We start from the raw sequence: 21,022 nt of genomic DNA, 5'->3' as shown, positions 1-21,022 counted from the left end.
CTCCACCCCCCAAGCAATTGACACAAACCTCTAGGCCAGCAGGTTAATCGACAGGGCAGCGCAGCACTTGGGGTAGATCAAGGGGTTTGTGAGCACAAAACCACATCTGCACCATGAAAGGACAGAGCCCAGCCCTTTGGCTTCACTAACAGGGCAAGCTGCCATGAACTCCAGCCCCAGCTGGCTGCCAGTTGGGACCTGTCTGCCTGGGGTGGCACCTCCTACTGAGCAGGGTACAGTTTTAGTGCTACTGTACCTGTGCAGTGCATCAAGGGGACCCTGCGGCCATCGGCTCACTCACAGGGCCAGGCTTTGCTCCCAGCAGCTCCCAGCCATGCTGCTCCAGGGACATTGTCCCAGGAGAACGGTGTCCAGTAGGAGTGTGGATTCCTTTATTGGTATTGCTTTATACCAGCATAGCTACTTCCCCTTGCAGTGTGGCCGAGTGGATTGAGGGTTGACGCAGGCCTCAGAAGACCTGGGTTCTGATTCCCAGCTCTACCACTGGGTGACCTTGAGCAAGTCACTTAGCCTTCCTGTGCCTCAGTTTCCCCATCTGTAAAACAGGGATAATGATAGGGCTCTCCTTTGTAAAGCACTTGAAGAACTACTGATGAAAAGTGCTCTATAAAAGCTGGATATTATTATAGGCATTCTTATACCAATATAACTGCATCCACACCAGGGAGGGAGCCTGTGCTGCTTTAACTATATGGGTATAGCTGAAACGGTACAACTTTTGCATGTCAACAAAGATAAGCTGTTTATGAATGGGGTGGATAGGGAGAGAGAGAACGTGTGTGTCAGTCGTATTAATATTGATAGCAGAACTGATCAAATTGTTTCCATTAAAGTATTTTCAGTGAGAAGTAGCTTTTTGAACCATGCAAACAATTTTGGTGGACATTTTACTTTGCAAATTTTTCAATCTTTCATCAGTTTGAAATACTTTTTTGTCTGCTTCCTCTCCTTCCCTTTCTCTCTCCCACTTTCTCTCTCTTTCCCAACCCCCATTTCCTTCCTTTCAGAGAGGAGAACAGAGGGGGAAAGAACACTAAACATGCATGTTTCATTGCAAAAATCCAATGTTTCCACAAAATATTTTGAAACAAAGTGAAAAAAAAGTTTCATTTCCTTCTGAATTTCTCACAGGAAATGCTCAGTGATTGGCGAGCAGCCCTAACAAACGGCGATGGTTTCTATTTGAAAAATAAGAGTTTCTGTGGGGCAAATTTCCACTCATCTAGCAAGCCAGATGCCTCGTCCCTGTAGTAAGAATTCCCCCATAAAGGGAGCGACGTGACATGAATTAAAAGCACAACTTCAAGACAGCATCTTTGCAGGGTTGTTGTAGCCATGTTGGTCCCAGAATATGCGAGACAAGGTGGGTGAAGCAATCTTTTACTGGACCAACTTCTGTTGGTGGAAGAGACACACTTTTGAGCTCCACAGAGCTCTTCTTCAGGGACATGTAGATCTCCTGCAGCATTTTTCAGAGGAGCAGCTGTGTAAGTCTGTATCCCCAAAAAGAACAGGAGGACTTGTGACACGTTAGAGACGAACACATTTATTTCAGCATAAGCTTTCGTGAGCTGCAGCTCACTTCCTCAGACACGCATCCCATGAAGTGGGCTGTAGCTCACGAAAGCTGATGCTCAAATAAATTGGTTCGTCTCTGAGGTGCCACAAGTCCTCCTGTTCTTTTTGCCGCATTTTTGTAAATTGTCTATAGGTTTCAGAGTGGTAGGTGCACAAGTACTCCTCCTGGTCTTAGATTGGGACTCGCTGCCTGCCAGATACCCTATCAGCAGCCGCCCTTCCCTGCCCAGCCCTGCTCCGGGTGGGAGAGTCGGGACGCTCTGATGGGGGGAGTGGGGGGGGGTGTCAAACCGTGCCTCAGTTTCCCCAGCTGTCGGACAGAGGGGTGACAGGACTGCTTGAGCTCTGGTGGGGGCGGGAAGGAGTCACTCCTCCCCGCCTGTAAAGGGCGCCGAGCTCTGCCAGCGGGATAAGGCGATCCATGAAGTCCGGACCCCGAGGAAGTTCAGAGACCCCCGCCGGGGCAGGGGGCCCAAGGGCCGGGTGGCTGGGAGCCCGAGGGACCAGGGCACACCTCCGCCCCATCCGCGCCTCAGCCCCGGCCCCGCGGGGCGGCTCCGGGCCCCTCGCCCGCACTCAGCGCCACCCCCAGCGCTGCGATCCGGGCGTCCCCGGAGTGGGCGGGGCGGATCCGGGGTTCCGCGCGCACGCGCGCTAGGAGCCGGGCGGGGGGAAGGGGCTGCTTCCGCTTCCTCCTTTTATTTATTTCTTTATATATTTATTTCCTGCCGCCGCCGCGCGCTGCGCGCCGGGCTCCCGGAAAGGGCTCGGACCCCCCGCGCGCGCAGTGAGGAGGACGCCGAACGCGCGCGTACTGCGCCTGCGCCGCGATGGGGAGGACGTCATCCCGCCTCGCGCTGCGGAAGGCGCGGAGCGGAGCGGAGTGGAGCCGGCCTCCGCCCTAGAGGGGCCCCGAGGTGGGTCGGAACTGGGGGCTGCGATTCCTTCCCCTCCCCTCCCGGAAGCTAACGGCCCCCGGGGCCTCCCCAGCCGGGAGGGGCGGGAGTAGCTGGAAGAGCGTCCGCATCTCGGGGCGGGGGAGGCGCCATCGGGGGGCGCTGGGACAGTTTGTAACCGGGGGGGCTGAGGGCCACGGGGCCAAACTGTAAACCCTGGGTAGGATGGGGACCCACCCCGGCAGGCCCGGGGGGAGGGGCGGCCCCCGGCTCCGGCCCCCGGGTGCCCTGTAACGGGGGGCTCAGGGCAGCCTGGGAGTGTCCCCCACACAAAGTGCCACCCGCCCGTGGGGCGACCTGGGCCCCTGGCTGGCTTCCCAGCTGGGGAGGCCTGGGCTGACTGGGAGCGAGGTGGGAGGGCTGGGGCTCCTGGCTCTGGGGTGCAGCACATTGGTTGTGGTGTCTGAGTGTGCGTGTGTGTGGACAGCCAGGGCTCCGCTACCCGTCTTGCCCCATTGGGAGCGGCCTTTAGCCCTGTCACGCTAGCTCCTTCCACCCCTGAAATACCCATTTCCCCAACCCCCTCCTTCCCCCCCAAAATCGTGTTACCACTGAGAGCAGATGCCACCCAGGGAAAACCAGGTGGCTCCAGATTTCCACACTGAATAATCTTCCAGGGCCCCATCGTGCCAGGCGCTGCACAGACAGGCCGTGCCCCGAAGAGCTTGCAGTCTAAACAGACAAAAGGTGGGGAAGGGAAACTGAGGCATAGAGCAGGCCATGTGACTTGCTCAAGGTCACCAGCAGAGCTGGGAATAGAACCCAGGTGTCCTGAGTCCTAGCCATGCTGTCTGTCTGCAAGACCCTGGTGCTGTTTTGCAGAAAAAGGCATCTCTCACCGAAACCTGCAGAACTCACTAGCTTTGGGAGCAGCCAGGGGCTGCAGGGTGGGCGTGCTGCTGAGACAGCAGGGACCTTTTGGGGTAGGCTGGGGAAACCCTCTGAGCTGTGAGGTGACCCTTCCCTGCTCAGCCTAGCTGCCTGGGCACTGGGGCCTCCCCTCAGAAACACTTGGGTTCTGTGGTTCAACTGACAGCGAATCCTGGAGTTCAGAGGAATTTTGAAAGGGGGACCCCAGAGTCTAAGGAATGGAGTGAGGAAGGGGCATTCAGAGAGCAGGTCCCCTGAAGAGGCTGAACAGAGGGTTTTCCACCCAGTCACCCCAAATCACCTGGCTGCTTTGTTTTGAGGCCCTGCAGGTCTGCCTTTCGGGGGGCTCCAGGGTGAGGTGCCAGGATGGAGATGGGTGAGCAGGTGCTGCACATCCTGGAGGATCTGGGAGAGGAGGAGTTCAAGAAGTTCAAGTTTTACCTGCTCCATGGGGGCATGGCTCCCTGCATACGCCGCGGGAAGCTGGACGGCGCCTCCCGCATCCAGGTGGCTGAGTTGCTGATGCAGACATACCCCCAGGAAGCGCTAGACATCACCAACCAGGTGCTGTGCAATATCCCAAGGCTGGACCTGGTCCAGGGCCACCAGCTCCAGACAGGAGGAGATGCTGGGAACAGTGGCGATGATGCAAATCGCAGTGAGGCTGTGAATAGCGGCGCCAGGGCAAGTGAGCTGCATGCCTACGGTAAGGAGCACAGCCACAGAGCAGGGTGGTTCAGTGACAGGCATGGAGAGCTCCCAGCTTCTTTGTTCCCAGCCTCTCCCAGCAGGGGGCACTGTAGGGGAAAGGCAGCAGCCCGAGCTCCAATGATGTGGAAAATAGGAGTGGCCCTGAATACCAAGTGGCTTGCTTTAATTTAAATAGTAGTGAGAACTAAGGGGTCCGTAAGACAGCAGTGAGGCAGCCCCTAAAATTAGTAAGGGGGCCCAATCCCCTCTGAAGACCCCTGTAATTTGAGTACTGGCTGTGGGTGACACATCCGGCTGCTCCAGCTCTGGCATCTCCCAGCCGGGGGTGCTGTAGGGAGTGGGGCAGGAGCACTGGCTGTTGAGAAAGCTCCTGGCTACTCCAGTCCCAGCCTCACCCACTGGGGGCGCTGTAGAGAGCAGAACAGGAGCACTGGTTTTGGGGGTGCTCCCAGCTATGCCAGCCCCAGCCTCTCCTGGCTGACTCTTCTCCCCTCTTTCCCAGAGAGGCAGAGTCTGGTTTCAGAGCAGCAGCTGATGCAGCTGGCAGGGAAAATGGGCAAGTCCTGGAAGCAGATCGGCATCGAGTTTCTGGGCCTGGAGAATCACTGTCTGGAGCAGATCGAGGAGAACAATCCCGGCAACACCAAACTGCGAGCTTTCAGCATGTTCTTGGAGTGGAGGAAACGAGCGAGGCAGGAGGCCACTGTCATCTGCCTTCTCTCCATCCTCTCCCAGGACGGGGTGCCCCTCCAGCCCGAGGACCTCGACTGCCTCCGGGACACAGGCAGGGCCTAAGGAGATCTGGGGGGCTTAGTCCAGGGCAACGGTTCTCAACCAAGGGTCCGTGAGCAGGGCCAGTGTTAGCCACTCTGGGGCCCAGGGCCGGAAGCCGAAGCCCTGCTGTGCAGGGCTGAAGCCTGGGGCCCTGAGCCCCGCCTCCGGGGCTGAAGCCGAAGTCTGAGCAATGTAGGTTGGTGTGGGACCCTGGCAAGTTGCCCTGCTTGCTACCTTCTAATGCCAGCCTTGGCTTTTATATGCAGATAAACAGTTGTGGCCCTGGTGGGCCATGGAGTTTTTATAACATTGGGGGGGTGGGGGGGCACTCAAAGAAAAAGGTTGAGAACCCCTGGTCCAGGGGATGGAGTGGCCTTGACAGTGGCGCTTTAGTTTTGGGGTGTCTGATTTAAGACCCCCCAGGGCCTAGCTTGCAGAGAGGCTGAGCACCCACCACTCCCATTGATCTTAGCTGGAGTGGAGGGTGCTCGGAAACCAGGCCATGGGTGGCACCGAGGAATCAGTGGCCACTTTGAAAAATGCTGGCCTCTGTCCTGCCCCATGCCTCAGTTTACCTACATGTGCAGTGGGGAAAACATGGCCAGATTCTCCAAAGAGCTCAGTGTCTAGCAGCTCCCATTACTTTACCTCAGCCAGAGAGGCCCTTGAGGTGGATGGTTGCTCAGGGTGCCAGATGTACCTCCTTTAAAGCCACTTTCACTGCCAGCAGCCTCAAGTGCCACTGAGTCAGGCCCCAGATATGTGTCTGGCTGCTTCCCCCATCCAGCCTGCCACCAATTGCTAGCTGGGGTGGGTCAGTCCAAGTAGGGGGCCCAGGATAGCCCCAGGGAATGGATTCAAGAGTGGGGGCAGATGGAGAGGGAGGAGACACCTGTGATCTGGGACAGCTATAAAGTGGGAGATCCTTTGCCCGCTCACAGGCACATCACTCGAAGAAGAACCTGGGGGATCCACTCCCCCGATCTCTCCTTGGGGTCTCGTCTAGGCAGCTCTTTTTTAAAGACCGTTTTTACCAAGAAGCACAATTGAAGCCTTTTTATTCTTGCAAAGAAATAAACTTTCTCAAAGCCAGTGCAGCTCAGGCCCTGCTTCTCACTGATTATAATCACAGCTCAACCCCACGTGGTTGGATTTCATGCAGAGCCCTGCAAGACGGGCAGGAAGCTGTCTTGCTCTGGGGCCACTTGGCTACGCTGCTGGCCAGGACAGACTAATAATAGCTAGAGCTCTGCAGTGGGACTGGGATACCGCAGGACCCACTGTCATCACAGCGGGAGCAGGTAAAATGTACTTTGTTTCAGATGGGATTGGGTGGGCAAAAAAGCAGACTGCGGTAATTTGCAGGAAAACAAAATGCAAGTTTAGCTGCACCTGCTGTTCAAATTGACCACCTTATCGATCACTTAGCTTGAGCCTTCTTTAAAAATTTCTATCAAAAACCTAGAGCGGTGAGCAGTGTTGCCGCTAAATGTTTTTCAGAAAGCAAGAGTAATCCTGATCTATACGTAACTTGAATGGTTTGTTTCAAATTTCCCAAACTGGTGCTAGCACGGTGTAAAACATTCCAGTTTCTTTAAACAACTTTGTATCATTAAAAAAAAATCTGCATCTTTTAAGAGAAAGTGTTGGCGTAATTTGTTTTGACGTGATATGCGATCTACACGACAGCAGTGTGTCATAAATAGAATTTCAGCAAGGTAAAGCAAGCTTTTTTTTTTTAAATAAAGGTTTTGATACCTCAATTTAAGCGAGGGATAGAAAGAGATTTGATGTCTATTCTAGGAGTTAAAGTATTATTTTTATATGGTTTAAGCAAATTTTGTTTTATTCTTTTAGTGGTAAAATTGTCTGAATTCCATTTTTATATATAATATATTAACCGACGGTTGTGTTTTGTTAGTAGGCTGGGGAGTCTGTCTCTCTCTTGTGGGATTTGCGGGACCTAAAGTTTTTGTGGGTGGGAGCTGGGGGGAGTGGGTATTGCGGGGTGGGATTTAAAAAATAGTCCAGTACAGGGCTCTGCTGTTAGGTTTATGTTGTATATGGTCCCTATTGGCCTTATGGCAGCTGGGGAATAGCCAGGGGGCTGGGCTACTGTGGCCACACCCTCTCCCACTATTGGGGCGTCCCCCTGCCTGCCACAACAGGGCATGTTGTGGGGTTGGGGTGCAGAGCCAGGTCTGTGCCCGTGGGGAACACACTGTGTACTGGTGGTATTCCTTGGGTGGGGAGGGGCAAGGGAGGTCCTCCTGATTTGCAGCCAGTTTGCACAAGCATTGCTGCAGCAAAGCCACTTCACTAGGCCAGCCCAGGGCCGGGTTGGGCCCTGCGTTGGGAGTGATGCGGGTCCGTTCGCTGCCTCTGTGCCCAATACCAAAGCAGGAACATGAGCAGCTCCTGGCTCCTGTCTGAGCTGGGCTCCAAGGGGGGAGCGCTAGCAAATGCCGGCTCTCCACATGTTCTGAATGCACAGTGGTGATGAGGCCTTGAGCCAAGTCAAAGCCGCTGTTCCCCCACTTCAGCGTGTTAAAATGCCAGCATGAACCTGCTGGCTCCAAGTTGAGTGTGGACACCAGCCAGTGTCACATCCAGCCAGCAGGAGGTCTGTACCCTTCCGTTCCTCCCTCCCCCCCCCCAAGATCCTGGCCTGGTGCATGGGGGCAAAAAGGCTAGAAGCAGAAGACTGAACGGCCGTGAGCTGGCTGCAGACAGGAGGGCGGATAGCAAGCAGGCTGGGAGCTGGGGCAAAAAGATGGGGATGTTGTGAAGGCCAAAAGTATAACTGGGGTCCAAAAAGAATGCGAGAGCCATTAATGGACCTATCCTCAATGAACTTATCGGCCAAGATGGTCCGGGACGCAACCCATGCTTTGGGTGTCCCTGAACCTCTGATGGCCACAAGCTGGGACTGGATCACTCAATAATTGCCCTGTTCTGTTCATTTCCTCTGAAGTGTCTGGCACCGGCTGCTGTTAGGAGACCGGATACTGGGCTAGGTGGACCATTGGTCTGACCCAGTATGGCTGTTCTTATGAACTCTCAGACAATGCTGAGAATGCGTACATGGATCTCAAAGCAGGTCAGTCTCACTGTCCTCATTTCACAGACAAGGAAACTGAAGCTCAGGGAGGGGAAGTGACTCATTTACAGGTGCAGAAAGCGAGCTGGGAATAGATAAAGAATCCCAGGGCAGTGCACTAACCACTGGACCATGCTGCGTCCTCCATCAGAATTGTGTTACCGATTCTCTGGAGCAGTAGGCAATGTTGCAAGACTTCTTGCAGCAGTGAACTTCCAAGCCCACCAAGAGCCTGATGGTCTCTTTAAGACAGTTTTGCAAACTTCCACCCATTCAAGGTGAGTCATTTTAGCTAGCAGGCAAGTAGAATACGATATGGGGGGAGGGGGCAAGCAGAATTTGCACCGGGGCTGGTATGGCAATTTAACAAAGGTGGCAGTGGTTTGGATCTAAAACCAAAAGCCATGTTTCCTGCTGTGCTGCTTATGAAATGCGGGGGGAGGGAAGCATTTACCAAGCATTTATTAAGAACTGACATGTGCTTAAGTAAATGAATCAGGAATACTTAGGCCAGAGCACTGCTAAGGGCAGGGGAGGAACGACAAAGGAGCACTGTGTTTGACTTGAAAAGCCTGTTTGGAGGCAACCCAGGTGGAGCTTTGTGCCAGTTCCACACAGCTCGGTGCATCTCCACAGCCCATGTGGACTGCCCCACAACCACCATTCCTCCTATGCAATCAGCTGTGTCTATTGGGCTCCCTACAAATCTGTGCCCAGTCTCTCAATCTCATCCAGGAAGAAATCCAAATCCTGCTTGGTGACCATGGGATTTGTGACAACCTGGCGGAAGAAGTTGACCTTGCTGCCAAGGGGTTGGTAGCCCACCATCATGGACCCTTTCTTCATCATCCGCTCCTTGATAGCTGGAGCCACCTAGGCGGAGCCGCACATAACATCAGCATCAGTCAGTGGAGCACATAGCCACCTAATTAGCCAGCTGTGATACAAACCTGTAACCCTTCTCCTGGGCTATAGAGTAGACCCTTCCAATGGCCAACCCAGCCCATCTAGCTAGCTCAGGGTTTTGGGCTTTGTGTGGTGACTGTCCCCTTTAAGAAGGATTAGGGTCCAGTGCACCTGTGATGTGTCAGCCACCTTCCAGTTAGGCTTAAGAGAGGGCCCCCTGAGTCAGCAGAGGAATCAGGCACTGGAGGTGTGCAGGAGCCCCAGAGGAGCAGTGATGGGGTAGCAGGAGTTGCTTGGGGAAAAAGCTTCAGGAGACCCAGTGGAGAGAGCTAAGTTGGGGTGGGAGCAGGAACAGGACTGTTGGTAGGGACCCTGATGGGTAGAAGGCCTGGGAAGTAGCCCCAAGGCAAAAGGGGAAGATCTAGCTTAGCCAGGGGGAGCTGAGCCCAGAAGCAAGAGGGTGGATCCCCCTGAGCAGGGGTGGGACTCCTAGGGAAAAGCTGGGGAGCTCTTTGGCAAAGCCTTGAGGGAAGGGTAGTCATACCCAAGCAGGGAGACCTGGAGCAGGCGCCAAAGGAAGTGGGAGTACAGTGCTGCTACTGATTCTGCGGTGGGTGAGGCCCTAGACGGGGGGAGGGGGAAATGACTGGGTGTGTTCACTGTGGGCACTGGAGAAAGGTTTCACTTGCAAGGTTGTGGAGGAGTCACAGCACGGGTGTATAGGAAGACATTCTGCCCAGAGGCAGATGGGCTACATTCCTTTCAAATAAAAGGGAAACTGAGGCTGAGCACACCTGTTGTGCTGTGGGCTGATGCCAGAAAGTGTCCCCACAAGGGGTCACCATATAGCAGCTTGGATTTTGAAAGGTGTCAATGGGATTTGGGTGCGGGACTCCCTAAGAGATTCCCTGGGTGCTGGATGTCCCACTCTGCCAGGCAGCTTTGAAAATCCCTGTCATGGATAATGCCTGGAACTCTGGTGTCTAAGTGTGACAAGAGACATCAGCTAAGACCAGTGGGACACAGAGCTAGGACCTTGGATACAAAGAAACAGTGACGTCTAAGTACACAGTAAGCTAGAGAAGCAGCTAGCAAAGAGAAAGCTGGGGTGCCGCAGCCTGGGAGTTGGCAGGGGGACAGGACAGACAGACACACACATTCTCTCTCTGTCTCTCTCCACAAGTCTGGGGGGGACTGCACTGGAGTTTACTACCATCCACAGAGACTATCTATCCATCAGAAAACAGGGCCCCCACATCCCCAGCCCACTCCCAGCATTCCCTGCACTCACCTTTCCCAGTCTCTCCCAGTAATCAGCACAGCCCTGCTTGCCCTGGAGGCTGGGCGGCACAAACCAGAAACACAGATTGACGAACTCAGGCTGGGGGAGGTAAAGGAGAAGGGGTCACCAGCAGGGATCTCTGTAAGTAAACAACCCGAGCACCCTGAAACCTCAGCTAATGGAGGTGCAGCCTCTGGAGCTGGACAGGATCCAAGCCTGCTCCCCCCTTGCTTATGGCTCTAGGAATACCCAGGGAGATTGGATTTCATTGCTGGTAAACTCACATAACAAGGTTAAATAGCTGCTGCCCGCCCACCCATCAATAAGGGCTTTGGGAATCCATGATACACTCTCCCCGCTCCCTTGGAAAACGACAAGCTCCGGATGAGCCGTGGAGTAGCAATGGCTCCAGGAGGCCCATACCTCTATCACCAGCTGGAAACCTTCCCTTTTCTTTATCTCATCAGCCAGGTACCTAGAGAGGATGAAGAGCACATCATTGATCTTTGTGGTGGGCATAAAGCAATCGTGAGCTAGAGACACCATCCATCTGTAAGGATCATGGGGCATCACTAGAGCACCTCTTGGGGTCAGGGGTACCCCATACCTAGTGAACTCGAAGGCCCTGTCCACTCGCTTCTCCAGCCCCTCGGTCCCATTGGCCTTCCACATCAGCCACAGCTTGAGGCAGTCCACCTTGCGGCCGCACTGGATGGTCTTGTCTCCCGTGTCGTAGGCTATGTCATAGAACTTGTCGGTCTGGAAGAGGTAGGTGGCGTTGGCGCAGTGGCACCTCTGCAGCAGGCCCTGAAACGGGAGGGTCCAGCAAACACATCAGCATGTCCCGACCAGGGCCCCATGGGAAGGCAGGGACAAAGCATGGGCTCTCCAGGCCAGCAAGAGAGCACTGAGGGAGCTGGATTGACTCTACATGGTCACATAAACTCCACTTCCAACAACACCCAGCAGGGGGTGCTGCAGGGAGTGGGGTAGGAGCACTGGCTGAAGGGGAGTGCCCAGCTACTCCAGTCCCAGCCTCTCCCAGCAGGGGGCGCTGTAGGGAATGGGGCAGGACTATTGGCTGCGGGGGAGCTCCCTGTCACTTCATTTCCAGCCTCTTCCAGCAGGAGACACTGTAGAGAGCAGAACATAAGCTGCATCCATCACAGCGGGGTTATAATTGCCTGCCTCTGCAGGGGAGGGGAATCAGAGTAACAGCCGTGTTAGTCTGTATTCGCAAAAAGAAAAGGAGTACTTGTGGCACCTTAGAGATTAACCAATTTATTTGAGCATCAGCTTTTGTGAGCTACAGCTCACTTCATCGGATGCATACTGTGGAAAATACAGAAGATGTTCTTATACATACAAACCATGAAAAAAGGGGTGTTTATTTTCATGGTTTGTATGTATAAGAACATCTTCTGTATTTTCCACAGTATGCACCCGATGAAGTGAGCTGTAGCTCATGAAAGCTTATGCTCAAATAAATTGGTTAGTCTCTAAGGTGCCACAAGTCCTCCTTTTCTTTTTAGGGGAGGGAATGGCGGCGAAAACCTACGGAGCTATCTCGAAGCAGGAAGGCAGAGCACTGCAAACCCGTCATCAGCATCTTGTGGGGGTTCCAAGCCACCGAATCCGCCCTGCAAGGGAAAGGGAGACTCAGCGAGACATTAACATCAGCTGGGCCAGGGAAAGGGCTGGAGAGCAGGGGAGCACTGGGATGGCTGTGGGTGCTCTGGGCAGTGGACAGCCAGCTACAGGAGGTGTATGGAATGGGATATTCACCAGCAGGAGCAGAGCTGCACAAACTGATATTGATGCCACCATGTGCTAATTTCAGGGTCTTACAGGCACAGGCTGCCCATGCTGGATCGCACAGGGAGGGATCATCTCCAGCTCTGCCTCAATTCCTGTTCTCAGTGTGTCCTTGAAGTTCCTCACCCCGATGTAAAGTTCTGCATAACCGGCCCCCTCACCTGATCGAGCAGGCTCTGACCTCCACTACTCCCATGAAGCTGCGAGCATGACAGTTAACCCTGTCCCCCGGTTTGGGGACAGTACGCACCTGTCTATCCCACGCAGCAGATGTCTGTGTCTTCTGGAGAGCAGGGCGCTCCCACCCCATGCAGCCTGCCAAGGAAGAACAGGGAGAGACAGTAGTGCTTTGAGTTCAATCAGCAGCAAGTGGGGAGCTACATGTGGCTAAATCTGCTGAGACTGGGGCATGCTGCACCTTCAGCCAAGGGGAACCCTGTTTCAAGATGGTCCCTTCTAGCCCAGCCTAGGGCCTCTTCTCTCACTGTGACATCTACGATCCCCTGCCTTTGGCTGCTCTAAGGGGAGAGCTTGACCCTAAAGTCTCCTGCCTGGATTTTGCAAGAGGCCCAGTGCACATGGAGAGAGGACACTAGAGGAGGAATGCAGCTGTTGGTTCCAACACCAAACTGGCCTATATGAACTGGCACGTGACTTTCAGTCTGGATGCACAAGAGATGGCACACACACAAAACTACTGTCCAAGTGGCCCAGGGGGAAGATGGGAAGGCACTGGAGGACTAGCGGCCCCCAAGCATTGCATCCTCGCTGCGGAGCGATAGCAGCAGACCAGTTGCACTCACTTCGGCTTCAGCCGGTGCCCCAGTGGTGTTACCAGCATCGCGGAACATGAGTGATGGTTTGCATGTGTGGATGGGAGAGAGATCACAGGATCCTTCACACTACAACAGGAGCGAACTCGGCTGTGGAGACAAGCCGTGTGGGGGTTAGGGATAGGGCTTGTCAATTACCAGCAATGCTGGATCAGTTCAGCCAAGCTGTGGTAACCGAAGGTTCCCAGTGACCTCCCCATCCACTCCCCTAGCCCCACCTCCCTTCCCGGACAGCTGTCTGTGCCAAAGTCACATGCGCTCAAGGACGGAGTCCTTCCTAAATCTCTAGCTCCCTAGGGCACATCTCCCTGCCCCGCCCTCCTTGCGGGACTCACGTCCACGTGAAACCAGGCCCCATGGCGCTCACACACGTCTGCCACGTCCACCAGGGGGTCGAAGGCTCCCAACACAGTGGTGCCGCAGGTAGCGTTGACGAAGAAAGGACACGCACCCTGGAAGGGAAGAGGGACAGTGGGCGGTGTTACAGTTACGGGGGTGTACCTAGCAGTCTGCTCCCTGTTCCGCAGACCAGGCCCCCTCGCCCCACCCCATACTCACCTCAGATTTTGCCTTGTTGATCTGTTTCTCCAAGTCTGCAGGTATCATTTTCCCCCTGAGGATGAGAGCACAAATTATCCCTGGGGTCTGCCTCCATGCAGAGAGCAGAGATGGATTCTTCTACCCAAGTCCATGCAGGTGGTTCAAGGGAAGCGCCTGTGGGAGCTGTTAGCTACCCAGCTCCCTGCTCAGGCCAGCAAGAGTCACTGATGGGACCCGTGGAGGAGTGATGGCTTTCGGGAGCTCCCAGCCACTGCAGTCGCAGCCTCCTCCAGATACAGAGCCTGAAGGAAGTGGGGCATGCGTCCTAGGTGTTGGGGCGCACCCAGCTACTCCAGTCCCAGCCTCTCCCAGGAGGGGGCACTGATTGCTGGGACGATTCCAGCTCCCAGAAAGAAGTCCTGGGGTGCTTCCAGCGACTGTCATACCAGCCTTTCCCAGCAGGAGGTGCTGTAGGAAGGGAAGGAGGCATGCTCAGCCGAATGGAACCAGTGCCAGGTCTGGATAAAGGCCATGTGTTTTCCCAGCGTGAGCTCTCACCTCTCATCCACTCCGACCAGGTAGATGTTGTCTGTGCCAATGCCCAGGAAAGCTGCCCCCTTCTTGACGGAGTAGTGGCACTATGGGGGAAGGCAGAAGGGAGGGAATCAGCACTGACTCCTGCCAGGGTCCAATCCCAAACTAATCACAGGGCAGGAAGTGTCATTTAGAGGTGAGAGCTGCAGAATCCCTAGGAGTCAGGGCTGCTTTAACTGAATGCACCATTTTCTCCTGTATTGCAGGGGGGCTGTGAGCCATTGAACCAAACTGTAAACCCTGGATATAATGGAAACCACTTCAAGTGAGGGGGTGCTGCAGCACCCCCCGCACTCCTAGTTCCAGCACCTATGCTGGATTGTGTATTCTGTGATACTTTAGCCCTGCTGCGTTATTCCCACGGGGGACCCCGGGTGGAGGGAGAACTGATGTGCCTTAGTTCTCCAAAAGGGCCCCTGGTACTCTGGTAAGAGGCCCATTCGAAGGGTGTGGACGGTATAGACAGATGAAGACATTTACGGGATTTTGGGGCCTGGTCCAAATTAGCAGAAAAATGCTACAGCAAGAAGCCCTGGGCTGCAGTTCTTTGAACTGCACCCTCCGTCGCGTCCCTCTCCTCCCTCCCACAACACCTCTCAGGCATCTACAAGTGCGGGACAGACCGCTACTCTGAAATCCAGCTGAATCCAGGTCTGGGCATCCTTCCCGGTGCAGATAGCGACCCTCAGGCATTGCAACCCTTAACCCTCTGGTTCACGCACTTGGCCTAACTCCATCCTACAATGCAATGCTTCCTGTTTGAAAAGGACCCCCAAAAGCCCCTGGTCCCTGTGCTGGGCTATGTGTATGGCACGCCAGCCAAACTGGGGAGGGGGACTGTAGATGGCAGGGGTTAAGCCAAATGGCACAGATGCTGAGGGAAGAAGTGGGTCATGCTCTGGGCCCTGCTGATTCGCGGCTCCAATGGGGTGACACTGCAGCAGCCCATCCTTCAGGGGAGACGAAGCTCAGCCCCGTCTTCTCATGCGCCTGTCATGCCTAGTGAAGGGGAAACTCCAGATTGCACCTCTTGCGAAGTAAACATCGCCAGCCTCGGCAGTGCCCAGATGCCCGTCCGCTTGCTGTCCGGGAAACGCTGGTACCGTGCCACGTTCATGGCATATATATTGGAGAGGGAGCCTCCTGCAGGGAAACAAACCCACAGAGATCAGTGCAAGCCTGTCACCCATTCCCCATGTGCTGCAGGACAGGAACAAGGACAGCTTTGGAGGGGAAGGAGGCTTCCGTGAGCAGGATTCAATCACCACACCGAGAAGAAACTCACTCTGCAGGGCACTGCTAGGAGGATGCTCACACTGCTGTGGTGAGGAAGCTGGAATCAGCAAGGCACTGCTGAGAGGAAGCTCACACTGGTGGAAGGAGGTTGGTATTGGCAGGGCACTGCCAGGAGGATGCTCACACTGACCGAGAACTGCTGGGAGGAAGGCCCAGGTTTCGGTGGTATATCACCGTAAGAGCATCAGGTTCTAGGACTCTGCATAAGAAGGCAGGGCTTTTTTGCTGACTCACCTTAGTGCCGGGCGCCAGAACCCTGCAGAGAGAGACAGAGGTATTTCTGCTGCCTCCTTCTGTATGGGAGGTCCTATCCGGTCCAAGCCATGACATAAAACGGGATGGAGGGACATAAAACGGGATGGAGGCAGAGGGAACTAAGGGTAAAGATCGGGCAAGTCCTACAGAGAAGCACCCTAGGAAGAGCCAAGCTCAGGAGAAAGCTTTGGCCACAGGTTATGTTCTGTTGTTGCTGTTTAAGTGAACCATAAAGGCAAACTGCAGGGAGGGCCGAGTCTGGCTCTGGCCCAGTGTGTATGCCAGGGAGGGCGGAGTCTGCCCCCTATGTCAGCTGGGGTGCCAGCTGCTAACCCTGCTCACACACTTCTTTCAGGGATCTCCTAGCCCTGCAGGAAACCCGGTTCACGAAAGGGCAGTGATGCCCTGGGTGCCCTGGGCTTGACCCTCCCTCTGGCAGTATACCAGCCTCACGCACCTGGGCAGAATATCCCGTCTCCACTCCCCCAGCCAATCAGCTCCCGCAGCTTCTTCAGCACCACCTCCTCCATCAGCACGAACACAGGGGCGATCTCGTAGGTGTACCTGGGACACACAGACACACCTCAGCGAGGCACCCGGCCATTGGGGGAGGGGGCGTCCCTGGAGCTGCACAGGAGATGGATAGCCCTGGAGGGAAGTGAAAACTGCAGGCTGCTGGGCCATATTGCAGATTGCAGACCAGCTAGGCAGTGATGGGAGCCCTGATTCAAGAGCACCTGGGCGTGGAACAGTAGTGGGGGCTGTGGGTTGGGATTGAGGGGCATCAGCAGAGCAGTGTGTGGGGAGCCCAGGGCAGGAATAGGGGGAGGCTGCAGGTAAAGATGAAGGTGCTCTGACAGAGATGCACAATCCCTGGGCCCGCACTATACCAGCTTTGGTGGTGCTGTTAGTCAGGAGAGCCAAATCCATATCCCATCTACATCTAAAGGAGAGAGACTGCAGCCTCTGGGACCCTCGGGGCCAAAATGACAACCCAGAACTTCCCCCCACCTTGTGAATTTCACCCACCACTCCCTGTCTTTTGGCAGCAAACAGCCCCTGCATTCTTCCTCTCCTGTGTCCTTAACTGTCCTTGTGCCCCACCCCCAGCCAGATGCGCTGCCTGCCTGGGCAGCTCAGGCAAAGGGTGCTCAGAGACAGGGCAAGGACGTACTGGCTGGTGTTGAGCGTCTCTGTGATCATCCGTCCCACCAAGGCATGGGGATCCAGCCCCGAAAACAGCTGGTTAAAGAAACGAGGATGACCTGGGGCAGGGGGGAGGGAAGAGAGAGAGAGAGCCTTTAACACAGGGAAAGAGCAGGAAACAGAGCTTGTGTTCTCATTAAGCCTGGTCTAGATCCGAAGTAACATCAGCAGACATCAGTCTCCAGCTCAGCCCTACACTGGGCAGCCCCCAGGACCTGTGAGTCCATAAATACAGCCTCTACCATTTGAGCTAAAGGAGAATCTCTGTGAGCTGTAACAGTTTTAAGGCTGTTACCCTCTTTGGGCTGCAGCTGCTAGAGGGCGATAGCCACATTCACTTGGCTGGGCTCCAGTGACGTATACACCCTAGTTGGTATGTCACAGCTGCGCTGATATCCCTTACGGATGTAGTTCTGACCTAGCATTCAGGCCCTGCTCAGTGGAGGGCGAGCCTCGTTCTCCCTCTGACACACAGGCAGCAGGAGGCAGAGGACCTCCTCCATGGGCAGCACCAGGCCCAGCCGTCAGAGTGTCTCATCACCTACATGTTTTCACGCTGTAGTGGATGACATCCCGGCAGAGCTCCAGCACCCTCTGCTGGGGCTCCCCACTGCTCCTCATCTCCAGGTCCAGGATTTTCTGCAGGTCATGGGGCTCCCTCCAGTCACAGACCTGAAGAGACAGAGACAACTCATCAGCAGATGCTCCGGTCCTGCTGAGCTGGGAAAACAGCCCTTTCCTGGAGGCTCCCTCTCCAGGGGGCACAGGGCAAGCAGGGCCCACCTCAGCAAGGAGCCCCCCTACAGCTGGGGGCAAGGCTGGTAGAAGATGCCCAGCTCATGACCTCAGGAGCCTGTGCACATGTGTGAGGGGGGTTACTCCAGGCTGGGGGAAAGAAGTCGGGTCCTGTCTAAGCAGCAGCAGGGGGAAGCTCATTTCTAGGCACTCTCCACCCCACCATCCCTGGCAATGGAGGAGTCTGGAATGGTCACCCCCGCTCCCCCGACCGCAGCGTATCCGTCCAGCCTTTGCTTAGTGCCTAGGACTGTGCATATATTTCCCATGGACTGAGCCCATAAACAGGAAAGGACAGGAGGGGAATGGGGTCCGAGCAGCACCTCAGAGAGAGGCACTCCCTGCGTCCGCAATCCCAGAACTGCTCCCTCCCGGGGCTCCACAGGACCCCTGGGCCACAACACATAGAGCCCTTCCCCAGGCTCTTTCACACCACGGGGCCTCGTTTTCCCCCTCTGCAAAGTGGGACAATGCCAGCCTGCCTCCCAGAGCGAGGCCTCCAAGCTCGGTGCCCTGGCATGCCCAGAGTACTTGGAGATCCTCCCTAGGGAGAGGGGACAGCGGAGCACAGTGCCAGTAGCAGTCAGAGGAACAGACAGCACATGCCGAGCAAAGTCACTCCTCTGCTTGCGATCTAAGGCATGAGCGGGCACAGTACGGTGTGGATGGGTGCTGGCGTGCAGCCTGTGGCGGCTCTCCTCTCTAAGGCTCTGGTGCAGTCCATAAAGATGTACCATGCTCCTTGAGCTGAGTGGCCAGGCTGAACTGCAGACTGCGACGTGCAGTCTCCACGAGCTCCCCTTTAATATTAAAGCCGAGGGTGCGATCGGTGCTGATTTGTACGGATGGGTGGTCTGTGCCCAGGCTGCAGGGGGCGGCTGGGCAGTCTGTTCTCGACTGGCAGGGGATGGCCAGACAGTCTGTGCCTTGGTGGCAGGAAGTGGCCACGTGGTCTGTGCCTATATTGTAGGGGGTGACCAGGCAATCTGTGCCAGGGTGGTGGGGCACTCTGTGCCCAGGTAGCAGGGGGTGGCTGTTCAGTCTGTGCCCAGGTGTTAGAGGCCAACTTGGCGGTCTGTGCCTGGACTGCAGGGCGTGGCCTGTAGCACTGGTTAAGGCCAGCTGGATCACTGCTCTGGTGGGGCCATGTTCCGGCCAATGGCTTGGAAAAGCCAATGATCATCAGTGCTCCGGGCAAAGGGCACCTGGAGACAGGGAGAGGGCGAATGATCACCACTGGCAGCAACTCGGCTTAGAAACAGACAGGAGCCCTTTGCAAAGCACCTTTGGGGTAAGAGGGAAAACTCCCTCCCCTGCCCATACCAAAGAGGGGCCTGCCACAGGCTACCCCATGGAAGGGGTGGGGCTACACTCCAGCCTCCTGGACTGCTCAGCCGCCACTGCCCTCAGGAGCCCCACCTTTTCTTTGACATCTGTCCCTTTCCTGACAGCTTCCTCCAGGATGATCTGGAAAGCTTCCTGCAGGAACTCTTCGCCAGCCGCCTTATCCAGGGCGGGGTGGGACAGGGGGTCTTCTGCCATCGTCAGTCGTTTCCCCCCGAGCATGCCTCTGTACAACCACTCTGGAAAAAAGCCACCCAGTGTCTTGTTACCTGTCCAGTCCTGTGAGAACTATGCCCAGATCACACGGGCAAAGTACAAAGGAAATGATCTGTTACTGACAAATCACGCCACACAGCAGCTCTTAAAGGACCCCTTGCTGTTTCCAGAAGATTTTCTATTTGCCAGACACAAATAGAGTCAAATTCACATAGCCCCCTGCTGGGCTCAGTCCAAACAGGCTGGCCCCGAGATACCTCTGTGTGCTAATTGCTGTTTGCCACAGAAATGCCAGGGACAGCCCAGGCCAGAGTGATGCTGAGACACTACAAACTCCTTTGGGAAAAGTGATCATTACGGATCATCCGGTGCTCGAGGAAGGGGCCACCGATGGGAGCTTTCTGAACACCTTTCTTCTTTCCCTCCCAGCCCCTCTCTCTCATTCCCCTCTACTTGTGGTTCAGGCACCGTGGAGAGGTAGCAGCTCCTTACCTGCCAGCTCCCAGAGGTGAAATGAACTAGGCAGCTCTGGCCAAAGTGCACTCTGTTGGGCCCAGTGCAGTCCACAGAGCCCTGCCCTCATATTCCCTGCAGAGGTGTGGCTAGCAAGGACTATAAATCCAGGGTGCGGCACTCCATCAGACTACTGGAGGAGGTCAACAAGTACTGTAGGAACTACAAGCCCCTGCATGCAATGCACCAATTTAAGTCACGAGGAAGCGCAGAGAATGGAGACTGCTTTAGCAAGCAATGGATGTGCAATACAAGGTTCACTTTTATGCAGCAGGAAAAATGAGCACCCTCTGCCCTAAACATTAACTTATGCCCTCAACATCCTAATACGTGTGAGAGAAAGGCTGGTCTTGTGATTAAGAGACTGACCTGGGATTTAGGAGAGCTGGGTTTAGTTCTTGGTGCTACCACAGATTCCCTGTGTGAGTGGGGGCAAATTACATGAATCTCAGTGTGCCTCAGTTTCCACTCTGTAAAACGAGGATGATAAAGCTTCCTTTCTCCTGCCCTTGTCTATTTAGACTGTACACTCTTTGGACAGGGACATCAATCACCATACGTTTATACAGTGCCTAGTATAATGGGGCGCCTATCCTGAGTGGGTCCTTTAATACAACTAATAAATACATTCCCCAATTTAGCTGCACCAGCTAATTCTCCGCTAAATACTTGCTCAGTGCAAGTCACACTTGCTCACTGAGTGCCAGGTGAGTGCTACCTCCCCACTTGCACCAATTTTTCTTACACCTGATATAATGGAATTGCTATGCTGACGCCCCTGATTTCTGTCTTTCTCCTGCTCTGTGCATCCTACAGCTAAAGCAAACCTTGCAACTCCCAGTGCAGAAATGGAACAAAACAGACCTTGTAGAGGATTTGCCACACTGGATCAAATGACTGGTTCATCCAGTCTGGTCTCATGAATCCTGCCAACAACTGCTACTTCAAAGAAAAGTTAATATAATCCCATCATGCACCTGGCCGAATATGCAATGATGTACAGAGGTGGTAACAAAAAATTATGTTCCAATCCCACACAGGCTTTCAGCTCACATTACAGCATGAGAAGTACTTACTCTTATCTGAGCCTGCCAAGCTATAAATGTTATTACTGGATATAAAACCCATTCATGCCTTCTTCCAATCCAGCCACAGCCGTTCTCCTGGGGCAATGCACAGACTGATTAAGTGCTGCCTGAAGACTTGTTTCCATTTATTGAGGATTTAAATTTAGCAACCGTTTGTTTCAGGAATGGAAATTCCAACAATTTTTAGGAGGTTCCTAGTGTAACGAATACAAAACTCAAATCAAGGGCAGGCTACAGTCTTCTTACCTCATTGATTCTGAACCTTTCCCATGCTGAGCCCCCAAGTTACAAGAGGCAGAGGTTTCAAGCCTCCTCTCCCATCTAGCCTT

The 21,022-nt window shown here is 54.7% G+C and overlaps 2 protein-coding genes across 3 annotated transcripts; one reads left to right on the top strand and one right to left on the bottom strand.

Moving 5' to 3' along the window:
• Positions 1–2,306: 2,306 nt before the first annotated feature.
• LOC144277749 (uncharacterized) lies at positions 2,307–6,635 on the top strand. 2 transcript variants are annotated; one of them, XM_077838722.1, is made up of 3 exons: positions 2,307–2,516; positions 3,746–4,131; positions 4,639–6,635. In XM_077838722.1, the coding sequence occupies exons 2-3, from the start codon at positions 3,792–3,794 to the stop codon at positions 4,929–4,931; spliced, it is 633 nt and encodes a 210-aa protein (XP_077694848.1). In that variant the 5' UTR covers positions 2,307–2,516; positions 3,746–3,791; the 3' UTR covers positions 4,932–6,635. The 2 variants fall into 2 exon arrangements, with proteins under 2 accessions (XP_077694848.1, XP_077694849.1); XM_077838723.1 differs by having other exon boundaries at positions 2,308–2,516; positions 3,755–4,131.
• A 2,074-nt stretch (positions 6,636–8,709) lies between these two features.
• CSAD (cysteine sulfinic acid decarboxylase) lies at positions 8,710–19,098 on the bottom strand. Its single transcript, XM_077838456.1, has 14 exons — positions 18,952–19,098; positions 17,283–17,409; positions 16,706–16,796; positions 15,989–16,095; positions 15,008–15,123; positions 13,945–14,024; positions 13,405–13,459; positions 13,182–13,298; positions 12,264–12,328; positions 11,757–11,838; positions 10,806–11,005; positions 10,622–10,673; positions 10,208–10,297; positions 8,710–8,883 (listed from the first exon to the last, which is right to left on the bottom strand). Exons 1-14 carry the CDS (start codon positions 19,096–19,098, stop codon positions 8,710–8,712), a joined length of 1,503 nt encoding a protein of 500 aa, XP_077694582.1.
• Between the last annotated feature and the right edge of the window lie 1,924 nt (positions 19,099–21,022).

Source organism: Eretmochelys imbricata, chromosome 20, assembly GCF_965152235.1.
Source record: "Eretmochelys imbricata isolate rEreImb1 chromosome 20, rEreImb1.hap1, whole genome shotgun sequence".
Classification (NCBI taxonomy): domain Eukaryota; kingdom Metazoa; phylum Chordata; order Testudines; family Cheloniidae; genus Eretmochelys; species Eretmochelys imbricata.
This window is presented reverse-complemented; position numbering and strand designations above follow the sequence as displayed.

What these genes read in the sequence shown, in the direction of transcription:
- CSAD (XM_077838456.1), bottom strand. Translation starts at nt 19,098, where the DNA reads ATGCTCGGGGGGAAACGACTGACGATGGCAGAAGACCCCCTGTCCCAC. An exon ending in GAGACGCTCAACACCAGCCA is followed by an intron (nt 16,096 to 16,705) that starts GTACGTCCTTGC and finishes TGTGTGTCCCAG; the next exon opens with GTACACCTACGAGATCGCCC. An exon ending in CGATGTTTACTTCGCAAGAG is followed by an intron (nt 14,025 to 15,007) that starts GTGCAATCTGGA and finishes CTTCCCCCATAG; the next exon opens with TGCCACTACTCCGTCAAGAA.
- LOC144277749 (XM_077838722.1), top strand. Translation starts at nt 3,792, where the DNA reads ATGGAGATGGGTGAGCAGGTGCTGCACATCCTGGAGGATCTGGGAGAG. An exon ending in AAGTGAGCTGCATGCCTACG is followed by an intron (nt 4,132 to 4,638) that starts GTAAGGAGCACA and finishes CCTCTTTCCCAG; the next exon opens with AGAGGCAGAGTCTGGTTTCA.